The sequence below is a fragment of the Colletotrichum godetiae genome, assembly GCF_030913485.1.
Source record: "Colletotrichum godetiae strain CBS 193.32 chromosome Unknown BDP55scaffold_4, whole genome shotgun sequence".
In the NCBI taxonomy this organism is placed as follows: Eukaryota; Fungi; Ascomycota; class Sordariomycetes; order Glomerellales; family Glomerellaceae; genus Colletotrichum; species Colletotrichum godetiae.
In genome coordinates this window covers 1,518,390-1,533,004 of record NW_026851252.1, presented here as the reverse complement: position 1 = coordinate 1,533,004, position 14,615 = coordinate 1,518,390, and the positions used below count along the sequence as shown (strand labels likewise).

Below are 14,615 nucleotides of genomic sequence, written 5' to 3'. Positions count from 1 at the left end.
AGCAGCCAGCAGCGCAGCATAAGTGCAGAGGTGCCTGTGCTGTGCATTGCATCTCTGATGGATGCCCATCACCAGTGACCACAACTCAAGTTACCTTGGTCCAACCCAAGGGTTTCTTGACGGCGTGGCGAGCGTGGGTGGAAAACGCAAGGACTTGTTTATTGCCTTGCTTGTCAACGATTTGCCCCTCCAGTGCTAAGCCTACTTTCTGCGAGGGGTCTCGCTGGGTGCCGGGTCATGTTTGCAGCAATATCGGCACCCATAATTCATCACTGTGAGCAGTCTCCATGGCGGATATGTTTCCCGCAGCCAGGCTCAACAACCCCAGAAAGTTCTCTGTCGGGCCACTCGCCAATGGCAAAGCATACAGCGAGAGTTTCCCTCGCTATGCTGTTAACGTTTGCTCGAAACCTCTTGCCAATATTCCACGAAGTTTGGACCGGGCCGTTTTGACACTTGTTCTCGTACGGGTAATGCTGCTCCTGTCTCCTGCTCCTGCTCCTCCATGCTTCGGGCCTTACCTTGGAAAGTACCTACTCGACAAGTTGATCCTGCCCCGCCAGATAGGTACATCCCTCTTCAAGCCTTACTCTGCGTGTGATCATGTACCCGCGACTCAATGGCCTCCACCGGCCAGGGCTTGGGGCCACCGGATGGCAGGTTCAAATCTCCACGCCTGCCATCTCAGCCAGTCGCACAGCTCCGGCAGGACCAGGGAGCCCCCGAGCCGGCCTCTTTCCACAACGCCTTCCCTGCCGAACTGCCCCGCCCATGGACCCCGGTTCGAGAAAATGGATGTTCTTTTTGCCCCGGTCCAAAGTTTCTTCCTTGAACCCAGAAAGTGGGTCTCTCCAAATGGAAGGAAACGGCCGTCTGGGTTCCTTCCTCTCACTCTTTCGGTGCCAGGTGGTGCTCTTTTTTCGCTCTTCCTCTTTGGACCCTGGCATGCAACATATCCCACCCACCACCGTCGTCTTCTTCTTACCCCCATCCCAATACCAATCCATCCACCATCGGTCGTGGCGTCCTAAATTGGGGGTTGATCAAAATGAAGCCGTCGATACTTGGAAATCTGGGACACCGCTTCATAAAGTTCGGACACTCCAGAGCCCCTCTTCTCCCTCCCCATTGGGGACCCCGCCCTCTCTCATTCTGTTGCACAAGACAAGGGATCCCACTGCACTACGACTCTATTCTTATCCACGATCATGGCTAGGAGCCAAGTGTCGACAAGTTTGCCTCATTGCGCCGACGACAAACACCCACCGCCAGAGAATCCAATCACCCTTCGTCCACGAGACGACAGGTACTGCTAGCATTGACCGCTGCCAACTTGATTCGCGACTCACATTCTGCCACCACCCACTTCGAAACAGAAAGAAGTGCTCAACCGCCTCGGCTCAAGAACCATTGTCGTCAGCCAAAGCACTATGCAAACCTCGGTCGTCGTTGGGTCACCCAGTCCCTCCATTTCCATTGGGTCTTCCCGTCCCTCCTCTCGATATCATCCCTGATGGCTCCCGTCCGTACAAGCACACACGCCGCCTATTGGAGGCCCCTCACCCTCCGCCAACGTCAGCACATTTCTCTTCTCTCAGTGGTGTTGATGAACTTGCGACGGCTGTGCTAAACACCCCCTCCCAGGCAGTGAAGCACTAGATCGCAAACCGCAGAAGAGGGTGTTGAGGGCCGGTTTGTCGCCTAGTCCTCGTTGATACGCGGGATGCGATACATGCCGCATGTGCCTGCTTCGGCTTCCTCCTGTACCCGTACAGAGACACGCCATAGAATCTAACAGAATCTAGCACAATTCCGGGCAGGCATTCTCCGCCATGATATGGCGACAGACACGACTGATCAGGCTCATCTCGTTTCCCATGCCGCTGGGATATTTGACCTTCGTACTTTGAAAGGACCGTCGAAGTGGCTCGATTGGCAGGGGGAACACCGGGGTCGACCGCCCGCTCTGTACTACCAGCCACGGCACGTGGCATGGAAGGACCTGGGAGCCGAAGTCTCACTGAAGAATTCAAAAGCCAGCGTCCCAGTAGGACCCCTACGGCCTACCCGGTCTGGTTCAAACCTTCTTCTCCCGCTCACCCTGCACCCAGGTATCCGTATGTATTCGTAGGTTGAAGTGAGCATCTCAATAGTCGGTGGTTATTGCTTGAGTTGGTCACAGCTTGAAGGAGCGAACCCTGCCATCGAGAGTAAGACTGTGTGGTCTGAGGTGGCATCAAGGGATCACCCACTACCGAACCGTCCCCATCTTGGTTCCCGCGATACTATCGGAATAACTAACGGAAGACACAGGACGCAACCTCCACTGCCGCAACATTCATCCGTCACCCGTTTTCACCGTCTCACGGCCCAAGCAAGTCGTTACATCGGTACGAAATATTCGAGGGGCACAGTGGCACGTAGGTAGTGTACTCCAAGACCAACCACTTCCCAGCCAACGCGGCCGAGATCACTCATCCATACTCCGTACAGAAGATGCCAGTTGGTTAATAGCCACACCAATGGACGATACGCGGCGGCTTTCCTACGAGGATCAGGCTGTTTCCAGAAGTCAAACTAGCGTGCCTAGAACAATTGAAGCTAAGGCGCCGTTGCTGCACGAGTGGCGCTAGGCCTGCAGCGCCTCTACGACCCAAGTATCTTGTTATCCTAGTTGAGGGATCCACGGTGCAGTTAGTATCAGAGAACAAGATCGTTCCAATCGACTGGCTACACATACGGTTGGCAGAAGCGTTGGTGAAACGGGCAGTTGTTGAGCAAGACGGACTCTAACCAACCACTTTGCTGAAGTCAACAGCGGGCCAGCAGATGAAATTATTCGGCAACGTACTCATCTGGAGACATTCGGGTCATTGCAGCATTTCTCATTCGGCTACTGCCTCTTCATGCCGCGTCTTGTCGGCATCTGCCAATACGGTCCGAAACTGCTGCGTAACCGTCGCCCAAGACGGTCTGCCGTAACAGGACCGACGCACAATAAAGGGGACGCTTAATTAGCTCGTGGGGACGGATATGTGCATCAAATTCCCCGTCGACGAGGGGCCACCGCCTTGCCTTGCCCAGATTCTTGCTGCTGTAACCAGCCTGTGGGTCTACGGAGGGCCTCGCTGAGCCGACCCGAATCGCACGAAATGCTCCTCGGCCGCCGTCGACTTGATTACGCACGAAAGAGAGCAGCTGTTGCCGTGTCATGGCTAACGTGAAATGATGGCTTTATTCGGTAGGTCAGGTCTTTCACAGGTTCCAGAATTGATCGCGTCCAGGAGGTACGTAGGCTCTGCTGCAGCAGGAGACACAAGACAGATCACAGTGGGAGCATTCTCCATATCGAATTACCAGGGAGTCCCTCTTTGAAGTTACATCACTGGGAGAACAGGGGGACTTAAGTCCGTTGTTGACTTCCAACCGAACGGCGAAGCCTTTTTGCTGGCAGAGTCTTCCTTGCATCGATAGGAGGATGATCCTGGTGGTCCGGTTCATTGCACAAAACGGGGGCCGAATCGGAAATTGTCCAAAGACGAGAGGAGTCGTGCCCGCTGCCGAATCTTTGAGCTTACAGCTCACGATCACCCTATGAGGGTCCCGTCTCACTAGCATGGCCCTATCTTTGCAATTGATAAATCGCGACAAGATACGGATCCAGCTAGCGACGACCTAGCTTGGCCAGGCGCCGCCACGCTCGATACTGCATCACGAGCTTCCGCATTGCAGAGGCAAATGATGTTCAAAGATGGACGGCGCCAACGGCCTCGCTCCCGCATTGCCAGAGCTCAACAAGATGCGCTGGGCGGCGTCAAGTCGACCAGCACCCCGAGAAAGAAGATGGATACGTAACGATATCAAGGTTTTATTATGGTTCGCCGCCAGTCCTGCAGCGATACGGGCACCCATCCCGATTCAGCACACATGACCGATCAGGAAGAAGGAAGCTGCGTTCTCAAAGACCTCTCGTCAACTGCGCTTTCTTTTTCTCTGTCACCGACTGTCAACTGCATCGGTGGTGTGCTCATCCATCTCCTCGACAAGTTTCGATGCCCTGCCAGGTCAGCACATCACCATACTGTGTAGAGAACCAGATCTGGCCCCTGTCTTGCCGTGAAGCGGCCGGGCGTGCCGCGAGACCCATTTGCCCGGATGGCCGACGTCCACTTTCAGGGCGTACGAACGGCTCGGCTGGTTTTTCGAGCGTCCCGTCCAAAGACTCCAGCCACGGTGCATTTCGTTGACGGGACGGTGCATTCGGGCCAGGGTGTAAGCCCCTGGTGTGTCTCACTCACGCAAAGGATTGAAGATATCCCCAGGTCTGGCGACGTGATTGCTCAGTCCAGTAACGATTGACGTGAGCTGCGCGGCGAGTGCTCAGCCAGGTCCAATTTTTACCCCCTGCGCCACGTGTGGCCTGGTTCAAAATGCCGTCTCTGGGCGTTTTTTGTGAGGGCATCGCCAGGAGGCACACGGAGAATAGGCGATACCCGCCCTAGGCCTGGCCCAAGTCTCGCCAAAAGGGCGGTGACTGCCGGGTATTGTAATCGTCGTTGAACGTTGCAATTATCGAAGTGTGCGGCGACTGACTTTGCACCGTGTCAAGCTTGCAGATCACAACCCAACTCAACCGAGCTGCAGTTATTCAACTCTCTCGTTGAAGACCGTCTCGCACGGGCCCTCTCGGTAAGTGTGAGTGGCTGCGACCATGCGGTCCCTATGTATACAATTGACTACATTCAACATCAGTCTCGACTCTGCCGGCTCAAGTCATAACACCTCTGGTTGGACTGCCGGCTATAGTATAGTGCCTAGTCTGCCTTTTCTAGACTCCTGCAGACCTGACCTACGCATCTTTTTATCCGCCCGCGGTTTAGCAAGACATTGGCAATGTACAACAAACGGCTCTGCGGTGGGAGGTACCCCGGGATATGTGGCGTGCAGAAGAGATGATGGAAAAACTGGAGCATGGATTGCCATGTTTTGGGACGGAGCCAAGACTGATTCACGTCTCACCATTCCTGCGGCTCGTCTCCGCGCTGCAAGCCCCGAACATGCTTCGCGAACGCCAGTCGACTTCTAGAGCTTATCAGATATTCGGGTCGGACTGAGAAGAAAGAGACATACATCTCTCATCGGGCACATCAGACGGTCCAGAACGCACTAGCGTCGGGCTCGAAAAAGCCAGGCTGATCTTGAGATGTGAATTGCCAACATGCTTGCGACACATCATCGGGTCGTTCTCATCAAATCTAAGAAAGGGGTTTCAATAGCTGGCCAGGCGGACCAGGCATCCTCAACCGCGGTCTTGGGAATTCTGCTCGGCGTCAGTGCCAACCTCAAACGCTCATGCCCAAGGTGGACAGGCCGGGGCTGGCTCGTATTGCCAGTTGCTGGCTTCACGACGTGTGACGACGTCGGTCGATGGCGTCTTCAACGTTTCCTCAAACACGAGAAGCTCATGTGGCTACTTGGGTAGCTTACTGTCCCTGAACGGCGCAACGCGGTCTGTATGGCTCGTTGCCAAAATGTCAAGCGACAAGCTATCCGACCTACTGCCGCCTCGTCACCGGTCCGTCGTTGATGGAGCGTGCGTTGGTGATGTCGATCGCCAGTCTACTACGGACAGGTCCGGAGCATCTGCCGATATAGTTCTAGAAGAACGTCAACTACCGCTCTAGCGCTGTCTTGTCCGCAGCCACTCTGTCCTCGTCAACGGCTCGCGACCTCGATTAACATTTGGTCTAGTCCACACGTGGTTTCTCGTGCTTCCACTGCCGTTGAGTCAGTCTTGCGTCTTCCGCTGCGGGTGTCGATCAAACGGGTAATTGAGCGTCTTCATGCTGCGTCTGTTCATCCACAAGTCGGATCCGAAAAGGCTCAACCCGCAGAATCTACCAGAGACGAGTGCAGAAAATGGGACGAAGCGGGCCCCATGCAACCGTAGCGTGCAATTGTCCGTGGAACAAGTCTTGTTGGCTGACTCGGCCATCCACACCACAATGGCCAAGCTTATCGGAAAAGCCGAGTGACCACAAGATGTCTCCTGCTCGTCCGTTTGGGGAAGGCAGATGCAGTATACTGCCAACAAAGTAAGTTGGCATACTGGGTGACGCGGTGGCTTCTTGAGACGGACAGCATCGGATGAGAAGACGGCACGCTGCGGGATTCCGGGAGCGATTCGGCGGCATCGTGTGGGATCGACCCAAGCCGATCTCCGTCCAACCTGGAGGATTAACACGCTCCGACCTGAGAGTGATGAGAACCCCCCCGGGTCTGCAGATACGGCTTCGTCCTCTGCGACCTGCCTTGGTCGGGTGACGGCGAGTGAGCGGCGAAACAAGTTGTCCATTCCAAATCGACGACCCGGCCAGGGCTCATGCAGTCCAGCGTTGGATCTTGATCGCGTCCCACACGATTGGAGTGTTTCACATTTATTTTCAAACATGTCCAAGACGGCCCATCCTGGTGTCGGGGAAACCACTCCTCAGACCAATCCCCTAGCGCAGATCCATCATCCGCGCCGAGGTTCTGCCTTGATACTCTTCCTTTCGCCCAGAAGCATCTCGTTTTTCCGGCTCGCTCAAGGGCGGGGTACGCAAGTATGCTCGATGGTTGAGGCATCCCATATTGTTGTGCGCGTTTGGGAGATCCGCTGTGTCAGGCAGGTCACTGATGGCGCCTCTTGGATCAGACGACATGCTGATCAGGTAACCTTGTCGCACAGACGAGCGGGCTGCTTCTGGACTGCCGCGCAGCCCGCTGTAAGGGTTCTGTCAAAGTTGTCAAAATTGAGCTCACAGACACGAGCAGGGCGCCACAAGCGGCGAATCCTCTTATCGCTGCGGTCAATTCATTCCCACATGGGACGGATACAGAAGGTGAATAACGGTTTTATTTTTTTTTGTTTCAAAAGTCTGTGCTCACTCAGTCTCTTCCCACAGGACAGGGCAACAGACCGATGTCACCATACCGGATACCTGCGAAAAGAGAAGAGAAAACGAGGGGCAGCAGGCGGCGTCAACCCTCGGAAGCGTTTGGATGGGTGTTATCAGAGGACCATTAAGACCCAGTCCTGTTGCAACAACCTCCCCCGCCTGCCGCAGGAAGTGTCTCCACCCACTTAACGCCGTGACCCGGCTTCGGCGTAGAGGTGTCGGACCAGGGCTGACTCTCTCTCTCTCTCTCTCTCTCTCTCTCTCTCTCTCTCTCTCTCTCTCTCTGTGTGTGTGTTGCGCGGTCAGGGTCCGCAAGGTCTGTCGCTTTGGGGATGCCGTCGCCGACTCGCGGCTCCCTGGCTTTGGGCCACCAGAGAACGCCGATCTACGGTACTCGGTACAGTCTACCATCACAGGATGGGCAGGAGGAGCAGACAGTTCGTCTGGGCGTCTGGGGATGGGCAAGCGCGCTTGTCTCGTATGACGAGACACACGTTCTGCATGTGGTTCTTGGTTCTCACGGGGGCGAGGAAGGGTCGTCACGAGCCCACCTGGCTCCGCTCTGGAAGTCATGTTGGCGGTGGTGCGGTTCCTGCAGCATCATGACTCTCCTTCTCAGACTGGAGCGTGTGGGAGGGGACCGGATCCGTGTGTGAGCGCTCAAGTGAGAACATGCGTCGGCCCATTCCGCAATGCTTAAAGCAAGGTGGTGTGGGGGCACTTGTTTGTAGCAACCAATCGTTTGAGCTGTTGGAGATTGGACGTGCGCGTAATGGGACTTAGTTGCTAACACAAGCTGCCCAAATACACAATAGGACCGCTGGCGCAACGGTAGCGCGTTCGACTCCAGCAGTGGTTCAATCGAAAGGTTATCCGTTCAAATCGGGTGTGGTTCAATGCCTCACGCATTCTTTTTGCGCATGTCGTCATTTTTTTTGGTGATGTTTGTTTGCTCCTGTGGGTTTGCAACAAGTTGGTGATGAGTTTTGCGGTGTTTCGGGGTTCTGGGGTAAAATATGAGATGAAGACGGTGAGTGACTGTGGTTGTAAGCGTGAAAGTGTAAAACGGTGCCCGCCATTCCAGTCTCACTTCTACAGCCCCTTATGTTTGTTATAGATGAAAAATATACTATTTGTTTGCCTAACTCACTCATGTGCGTGTGCTGAGGTCTGTTAAGAGTGAGACTCTACTTGAAGAATGAGGTTTATCGAGGGTTGAGCTGCCATGGTATGATGCTCGGGCCCAGCTCATCTTCTAATCTTCTTACTGCATCAGACTCAGAACGTCCTCACACCGACATGAAGCGGGCAAGGTGCCTAACCTCGAGCAGTGGCTACTGCAAGGTCTGAACGAAAAACATGGTACTTCTATGTGAGATTAGGTGTGATATCTGCTTAGAGGATATCTATCAACAGACATGTGCCCTTCTCACGCTACGGTCTCCCTCAAAGCAGGTTGCAGCGCCTGGTCTAGGAAGATGGCGAGTTCCGACAATGTTCAAGAACAAAGAAAGATGATGCACAAGATTGATATGCTCTCGAGATGGAGGCTGGTAGTGTGTTCGAGGTCTCGTCACGCAGCTTCTATCAAATTCTCTTGAAGATACATGCCTGTTCTCCCTCACTTGGTGGTTGATCTGGTCTTGTTGAGAAATGATAGGTGATGGAAGGCAGGATACATTTCCTATCTCTGAATACTTGGATGGTATGTGTGTGATGAATCACTTGCCATGAGAGGTGAAGTCGACCTTCCTTTAAGGAAGGAAGGTGAGGGTCGCTCCTTCCTTTTCGTGAGCAATTGACCTGCCGCCTTGCCTCTCGAAATTTTCACCTTTTTCAAATTTTCACCTCTCACGAACCCAACGAACTTCTCACCAGGCAACAGTCTCTTCTTCTTACTCTCACTCCTCAGCCTTGCTACTTTACCCTGACTTTATTCTTTGACGATCCTGATTCAGTCGTCTCACTTTCCCCGGCGACCGAAACTACGAAACATTACTTGGAAGGTTGGAGCTTCTAGAAGAGGTAAGTCAAGTCTTTTTCGGCGTTCCTCGATAGCTTCTTATTTCGACAAAGACTACTGACTGCTCTCTCAGATTCGCGACGATGCCTGACGACGGCGACCGACTCGGTGATGCTGGCCATCGCGATGAGATGGAATCGAGCATCTGGTGCGGCTATTGCGAAAACCCGGGCCATGAGTTAGCGGATTGCTCTCAGATGACGATCAGAGTCGGCAAGCGTGGTTCAATTGGCGGGTGTCCGATGTGCAACACCGTCCAGCATCAGTACGATGACTGCAAGTTACTGCCTGCTGGTGGTGATGAGCTACTACAACACCATATGGAATGGCTCGTTCGGCGCCGCCGCAATATGCCTCTCATATCCTCGGCCATTGACATCTGGATTCTCGTCTTGGGCTTTCCAGACGACGGACATGGATATCCATGGTCCCATTTATTCACCAGAAGTCTAGGAAAACGATACCTGGAAGTTGAGAAAGGCTCGTTCAACCTGAAAGAAGTCGCTGCAGCTGGCAGACTGTTTGACAAGTCGACCGAAACTCTTGCTGAAATCAAGCGCCATATCAACTTTACTGTCCCCGACCGGCCTCATACCAAAGATGACGCAACAAACCTAGTGGGCCAGGTATATCCGCCTACGTCCAAGTCGTGGGAGAACGATCAAAAGCACAACACTAAGTATACCTTGGCTTTCAATATGATTATGAGGCAGCGAGACGAGGACAAATACGACGATAACCAGACGCTACGGAGGCTGAGAGTACTCAGGGCAGTGGCTACATCTCCAGCAGCTTTTGCGAAGGAAAGCAGCGCTTGGGCTCGAACATTCGGCGACTTTCTTTTTCGCGACAAGCCCAGCGGTGTAGATGATGTGACTTTTCTCAAGGAACTCAGAGACCAAGCAGCAAGTCGGGCAGCAGATCACTGTCAGTCTCAGCCGCCACGAGAGTACACACCCAAGCATTCATCACAGAAAAAAGAGTCACCACCCCCCACACCCAAGACACCGGAGCGACAACCACTGCCCAGCCAGGACTTACCATCAGGCAACGACACACGTCTGCTTTCTTCTCCGGAGCCTCGCGTCGAGGAGGTAGTAATGATTCCTAATCCGCCGCTTACTCAGGGATCGCAAACAAAGCGAGCATCACCGAAGCGCAAGCGTCTGGCGACCATCTCGGAGCCTCTCACCAACAGAACATTGACGTCATATTCGACGCCTCTCCGAGTTCGCCAGGAAATCTGGACGGCGCTGTGCCCAGGCCGGCAGTGCGTCGGTGGATATCCCTTTGAGGTCCCTGTACCTCTGATTGCCCAACTGAAGGCTCATGTAATTGACGATCTGGAGGACGGCAACTTGAACGGGAACACAGGCCAGCGGCTTCCCTTGGCGAACTACATCCACCCACATGTCACCATAAGCCTTGCTCAAAGAGAGCGACCCGACGGCGAGCCCGTCCGCACGCTGGTACTAGGCTTGACTGAGTCGACATCTACCCTGAGCTTCTCCCGGCTCGGACTGCTGCAGGCCTACGACATGGCTGTTTGCTGGGCATCCAAGGTCGACAAAGACGGCGTCAGCTTCTCCCTTCGAAGCGCGTTTGACGGCTGCAACGCGATAACGAAGAGTTTCGCGGCGGACCCAATGCGCATCAAGGAGATGGCTGAGCTGGAGAAGCAGATTGAGAGGCTGGCGCCCCAATGTTCGCAATCCGACATAGTGATGGAGCGCGTCAAGGAATGGATGGAGAAAAGCAGGTATAAGGCTCAGTATACGTCTCGAGAGGCTTGGAGTGATACACTTCGCAAGTGGTGGGAAGATGAGCATGATGATGTGGGCGGGCTGGGTCGAGAGGAACTGAAGGAGGCTTGTCTGCAGGCCATAAAGGCCAAGATGGAGGAATGGAAGAAGGAGAAGCGATCCATCAGTGAAACCGACTCTGATGTGGAGATTATCGAGTCTCCTCCCAAGAAGAAGGTTCGGTCTCATTGATGTACATGGAGGATATCGTGGAGCACATAGCTATAGACCAATCCTTAGTAACGTACACCAAGATCAGTGTCCAACAAGCCATGTTGTACCCCTTTTCTAGACACCCTGCTTCGCCTGCTGCATAGGTTCCCCCGTGTCCTCCCTCGTAACCTCCAGCTTCCTCCGATCCCTCCTAACCAAGAACCATATCGCACCAGTAATGAAGAACTGCACCACCATCGTCGCCACAACACTCCGGAACCCACGCCGAAAGTACGGCGCCTCAACAGCCGGGAACTGCAGCAGCTGTGCCCAGGCGACAATAGCCTGCCCAATGGCATTCATCGACGCCGTCACAATAGCGCGCTCCTCAGCATCCCCTGCCATGGTAATCGTAGCCCACGCCATCGTCAGCGAGGGGATCGCGCCCTCAAATCCGTTGAGCATAAACGCAGCCAGACGACCGCCCTCGCCGACGTCCCATGCCACGAGCAGAATCACCCCAATCAGCGACGGCACCGTGGCAGCGACGGATAACCCCGCGAACCAGCCCGTGCGATCGGCCACAGCACCCGCGGCAAAAGCCGAGACGACGGAGATGGCTGTCGCGACAGTCGGAAGGGTGTTGATCCGCGTCACGGAGTAGGTTGCCGGAAAGGCCTTGAGGTAGAGGGAGAAGGGTGACCCGCTGGGCTGCAAGTTCTCGTTCATGATGGTCCACTGCGCGACAAAGAGGTACCAATGCCAGCAGCGGAACACGCGTCCGAAAATATCCCGCGAGACCTTGAGCTGCGGCGGCGCCGTCAGCCCCCGGAGGCGGTCCCGCGCGAGGGCGTAGAGACGCGGCGGGAGCAGTCTCGGCCTCGAGCGCGCGGGGACGTCCGGGAAGACGAAGAAGCCGACGAAGGCGATGGGGACGGTGACGACGGCGTCGACAATAAAAAGCCAGCGCCAGCCGGCGAGGCCGTGGGCGCGGTGGAGGTTCGTGTAGGCGGCGGCCTGGAGGTAGCCGGCGAACATTGTGCCCAAGGGCGCGGCGACGTAGAAGAGGGCGACGCGGCGGCCGATCTCGGCGGGTTTGTACCAGGAGCCGATGACGTAGATGATGCCGGTGAAGGAGGAGGACTCGAAGAGGCCGGTGAGGAAGCGCATGGCGTAGACTGTTTGCACGTTGCGCGCCCAGGCGAGGCCAAAGGTGGAGAGGCCCCAGCCGATTTCGAGGACGGGTAGGACGACGTTGATGGGGTGGCGGGTTAGGTAGTAGCAGGCTGGGATCATGGAGGTGCAGTACGAGGACCAGAAGACGATGGTCATGTAGTTGAGCTCGTTTCCTTGGAGGTTGAGGTCCTCCTTCATGCCGCTGTGAACCCGTCAGTCTTGAGTATTGGAAAGGGGGTGTGATGTCGAGAGTGAAGAGATTACCTGATGTAGGCATTGGTGAGGGAGGACTGGTCAAGATACTTTGTGAAGAAGCAGAGACAGCCAAAGACAAGGATCAACAGGTCCAGACGGAGGACGAGTTTTTTTTCCTCGCTAGGCGTGTCTTTGGAATACCAGCGTATCGCCGTCATGAAGCGAATCCACGGGCCGTCGCGAGTTGTTTCCCGGCTTTCATCGTGGGCGTCGGCTGGGCCTGCGACGGCCGCTGCGGGTGACTTTTCCTCGAGTGAAGCCATCGCCGTCTTGGGTGAAAGAATCTGGACCCAGAATTCAGTACATCGCCAAAAAAAATCTGCTTCTTATGGCCGTGGTCCTGAACCCGCTGCAAGGTCGCAGAGTCCTCCGGCACTCGCAGTACGACCGATCGCACCAGTCCCGCCAAACGGCAACTCATTTGCCCGTTTCGGCCAACATCCGCGCCGTTGGTTGGGTTGCGACAATGGCGCAATGGTAGCCCACTATGGCACATGGTCCAATCCCAGCTGTCCTCCTCCTCTGCAATGCTATCGTCTCTACAGCTTTCCTGATGGTAATGTTCTGGGTGGTAGAGTGGAGTCGTGATAAGATCCTTTGCAAAAGGACCCTGATGATCGATCCAACTATTCAACCGCTAAGCCTTTGGGGCGTTTGGGCAAATGCAAGCCAAAGTGGGGACGCCGGTATCACAACCGCCGTTGTTCGGAGCCGGATCCCGAGACCTAGAGCCGATCAAGCAACTTCACTTTCATATACTCCGCTTGACTGCAAACCCAAAGAACTTTTGTATATCATCTATTGCCTTTTCCAGGCAACGTCTACGACCATTAGCACCCCCTTCGCTACAACATCCTAAACCAAAAACCCCCTGCGCGCCTTCACCGGCGCCCTACCGCGAGCCAACAACGCCTTCTTCGCATTGACGGAATACTTCTGCGCCTTGGGCGCCAGCCTCTCATCCTCCTTCTTGACGGTTCGGAACACGGTCGTGCCGACGACCTCGTCTCTAGGCGCGCGGGCCTCGCGCAGGAGCTGCGCCTCCGCCGTCTCGAGCTTCCGTGCCTTGCGGGGCTTGCGATCCCCCGCCCCGTCCTCGCTTTCGCCGTCCTCCTCCGAGTCGGACTCAAGGAACTCGGCCGGGAGCTCCGAAGGGAGATCCAGCCTCTTCCGGCGTCCTGTGGTGGTGGCCTCCCGCGCCGGGGTCCCGGCCGTCTCCTCGTCGCCCTCCTCCTCCTCACTCGACTTCTCCGCCGGCGCCTCGTCCTCTTGAGCCTTGCGCGCCGCGGCCTGTTCTTGGAGCCGGGCGTTGCGCTCTTGGCGCTTGCGCTTCTGGTTGGCTTGTTGTCTGCACCCTTTGGTTAGCATCTCTGGTAGACCAAAATCACACAAGGAGGTGGCGAAACTTACTCCGCAATGGCCTTGTTGGCAGCCTGCGCAGACTTCTTGGCCTGCACGGCAGCCTTGGACGTAGAAACAGCCTCGGGCGCCGCATCCGAGTCGGAATCGTCGTCGCCGTCGCCTCCTCCCTCGGCAACGAGCGCCGTCTTGGCCTCTGCCGCCTCGTGCGCATCATCGCCGACCGACTCGGGCGAGGCGTCAGAATCCCCAATCTCCTCGTCGTCCGTCCTGGGCGCGGGCTGCTCGGCGCCTGTGATAACCTGCTTCTCCTTGACGTCCTGCGCGCCCGTAGCCGTGCCGGCTGCCGATTTCAACTCCACGACAAAGGAGGACCTCTTTTTTGATGATGATGATGATGACAACGAACGGCTGGTCTCATCCTTCTTGCTGGCGGCCGCCTTGCCCTCCTTTGCCCGGACTGGAAGCTTCTGCTTCTTGGTGTCCGCAGCTGCGGCGGGGGCCTCGGCGGCTGTGCGCTTCCCGTTCCGTGTGGTGACCATTGTGAGAAGCTGTAGTGAACCCTTGGATCTGTCGAGGGCGATTTGCTCGTTGTGAGCGGCTGGCGGTGAATTGTTGCTGACTTTTGGCGGTTACCAATTTCTCTGACTGCCGAATCGATATCGTTCAAGGTTAATTACTGGTAAGAAGCGGCCAATTGTGAGGAAATTGGGTGTGTGAGAAACTTGTCAGTGAGATGATGAGTGAAGTCTGCAATGTCGATGAAATGTCGTCGCGAAAAGGTGTAGTCGCAACTTTTTTTTTCTTGAGGTGGAGACTGCCGTTGAGCAGGTGAGAATCGATTGGCTGGCCGTCGCAGACCCACTTCACTGGCGCGGACCTCACTCGAGCTTCCCCGGAGCTTCA

At 55.5% G+C, this 14,615-nt stretch overlaps 7 protein-coding genes and 1 non-coding gene across 8 annotated transcripts; 5 read left to right on the top strand and 3 right to left on the bottom strand.

The window, feature by feature from the left end:
• The first annotated feature begins 287 nt into the window (after positions 1-287).
• BDP55DRAFT_751381 (uncharacterized protein) lies at positions 288-1,748 on the top strand. Its single transcript, XM_060580640.1, has one exon. The coding sequence runs from the start codon at positions 604-606 to the stop codon at positions 1,657-1,659; it is 1,056 nt and encodes a 351-aa protein (XP_060435289.1). The 5' UTR covers positions 288-603; the 3' UTR covers positions 1,660-1,748.
• Positions 1,749-3,751: 2,003 nt separating this feature from the next.
• Positions 3,752-5,086, top strand: BDP55DRAFT_627232 (uncharacterized protein; the record flags this gene model as incomplete). The annotated part of the gene is made up of 5 exons (XM_060571728.1): positions 3,752-3,865; positions 3,889-4,064; positions 4,098-4,283; positions 4,579-4,689; positions 4,753-5,086. 5 exons carry the CDS (start codon positions 3,752-3,754, stop codon positions 5,084-5,086), a joined length of 921 nt encoding a protein of 306 aa, XP_060435288.1.
• Positions 5,087-5,437: 351 nt separating this feature from the next.
• On the bottom strand, positions 5,438-6,651 carry BDP55DRAFT_268642 (uncharacterized protein). The gene has a single exon (XM_060566401.1). The coding sequence runs from the start codon at positions 6,449-6,451 to the stop codon at positions 5,789-5,791; it is 663 nt and encodes a 220-aa protein (XP_060435287.1). The 5' UTR covers positions 6,452-6,651; the 3' UTR covers positions 5,438-5,788.
• On the top strand, positions 6,323-7,634 carry BDP55DRAFT_268706 (uncharacterized protein). Its single transcript, XM_060566402.1, has 4 exons — positions 6,323-6,667; positions 6,731-6,767; positions 6,817-6,884; positions 6,948-7,634. Exons 1-4 carry the CDS (start codon positions 6,450-6,452, stop codon positions 7,423-7,425), a joined length of 801 nt encoding a protein of 266 aa, XP_060435286.1. The 5' UTR covers positions 6,323-6,449; the 3' UTR covers positions 7,426-7,634.
• Positions 7,635-7,755: 121 nt separating this feature from the next.
• Positions 7,756-7,837, top strand: BDP55DRAFT_t50. Its single transcript has one exon. It is a non-coding gene; the product is annotated as a tRNA-Trp (tRNA).
• A 1,301-nt stretch (positions 7,838-9,138) lies between these two features.
• BDP55DRAFT_751373 (uncharacterized protein) lies at positions 9,139-11,006 on the top strand (the record flags this gene model as incomplete). Its single annotated transcript, XM_060580639.1, has 4 exons — positions 9,139-9,142; positions 9,418-9,643; positions 9,725-9,913; positions 10,163-11,006. 4 exons carry the CDS (start codon positions 9,139-9,141, stop codon positions 10,956-10,958), a joined length of 1,215 nt encoding a protein of 404 aa, XP_060435285.1. The 3' UTR covers positions 10,959-11,006.
• Positions 11,007-11,054: 48 nt separating this feature from the next.
• On the bottom strand, positions 11,055-12,613 carry BDP55DRAFT_542300 (major facilitator superfamily transporter; the record flags this gene model as incomplete). The annotated part of the gene is made up of 2 exons (XM_060568303.1): positions 11,055-12,297; positions 12,360-12,613. 2 exons carry the CDS (start codon positions 12,611-12,613, stop codon positions 11,055-11,057), a joined length of 1,497 nt encoding a protein of 498 aa, XP_060435284.1.
• A 592-nt stretch (positions 12,614-13,205) lies between these two features.
• On the bottom strand, positions 13,206-14,251 carry BDP55DRAFT_627229 (uncharacterized protein; the record flags this gene model as incomplete). Its single annotated transcript, XM_060571727.1, has 2 exons — positions 13,206-13,698; positions 13,761-14,251. The coding sequence occupies 2 exons, from the start codon at positions 14,249-14,251 to the stop codon at positions 13,206-13,208; spliced, it is 984 nt and encodes a 327-aa protein (XP_060435283.1).
• Between the last annotated feature and the right edge of the window lie 364 nt (positions 14,252-14,615).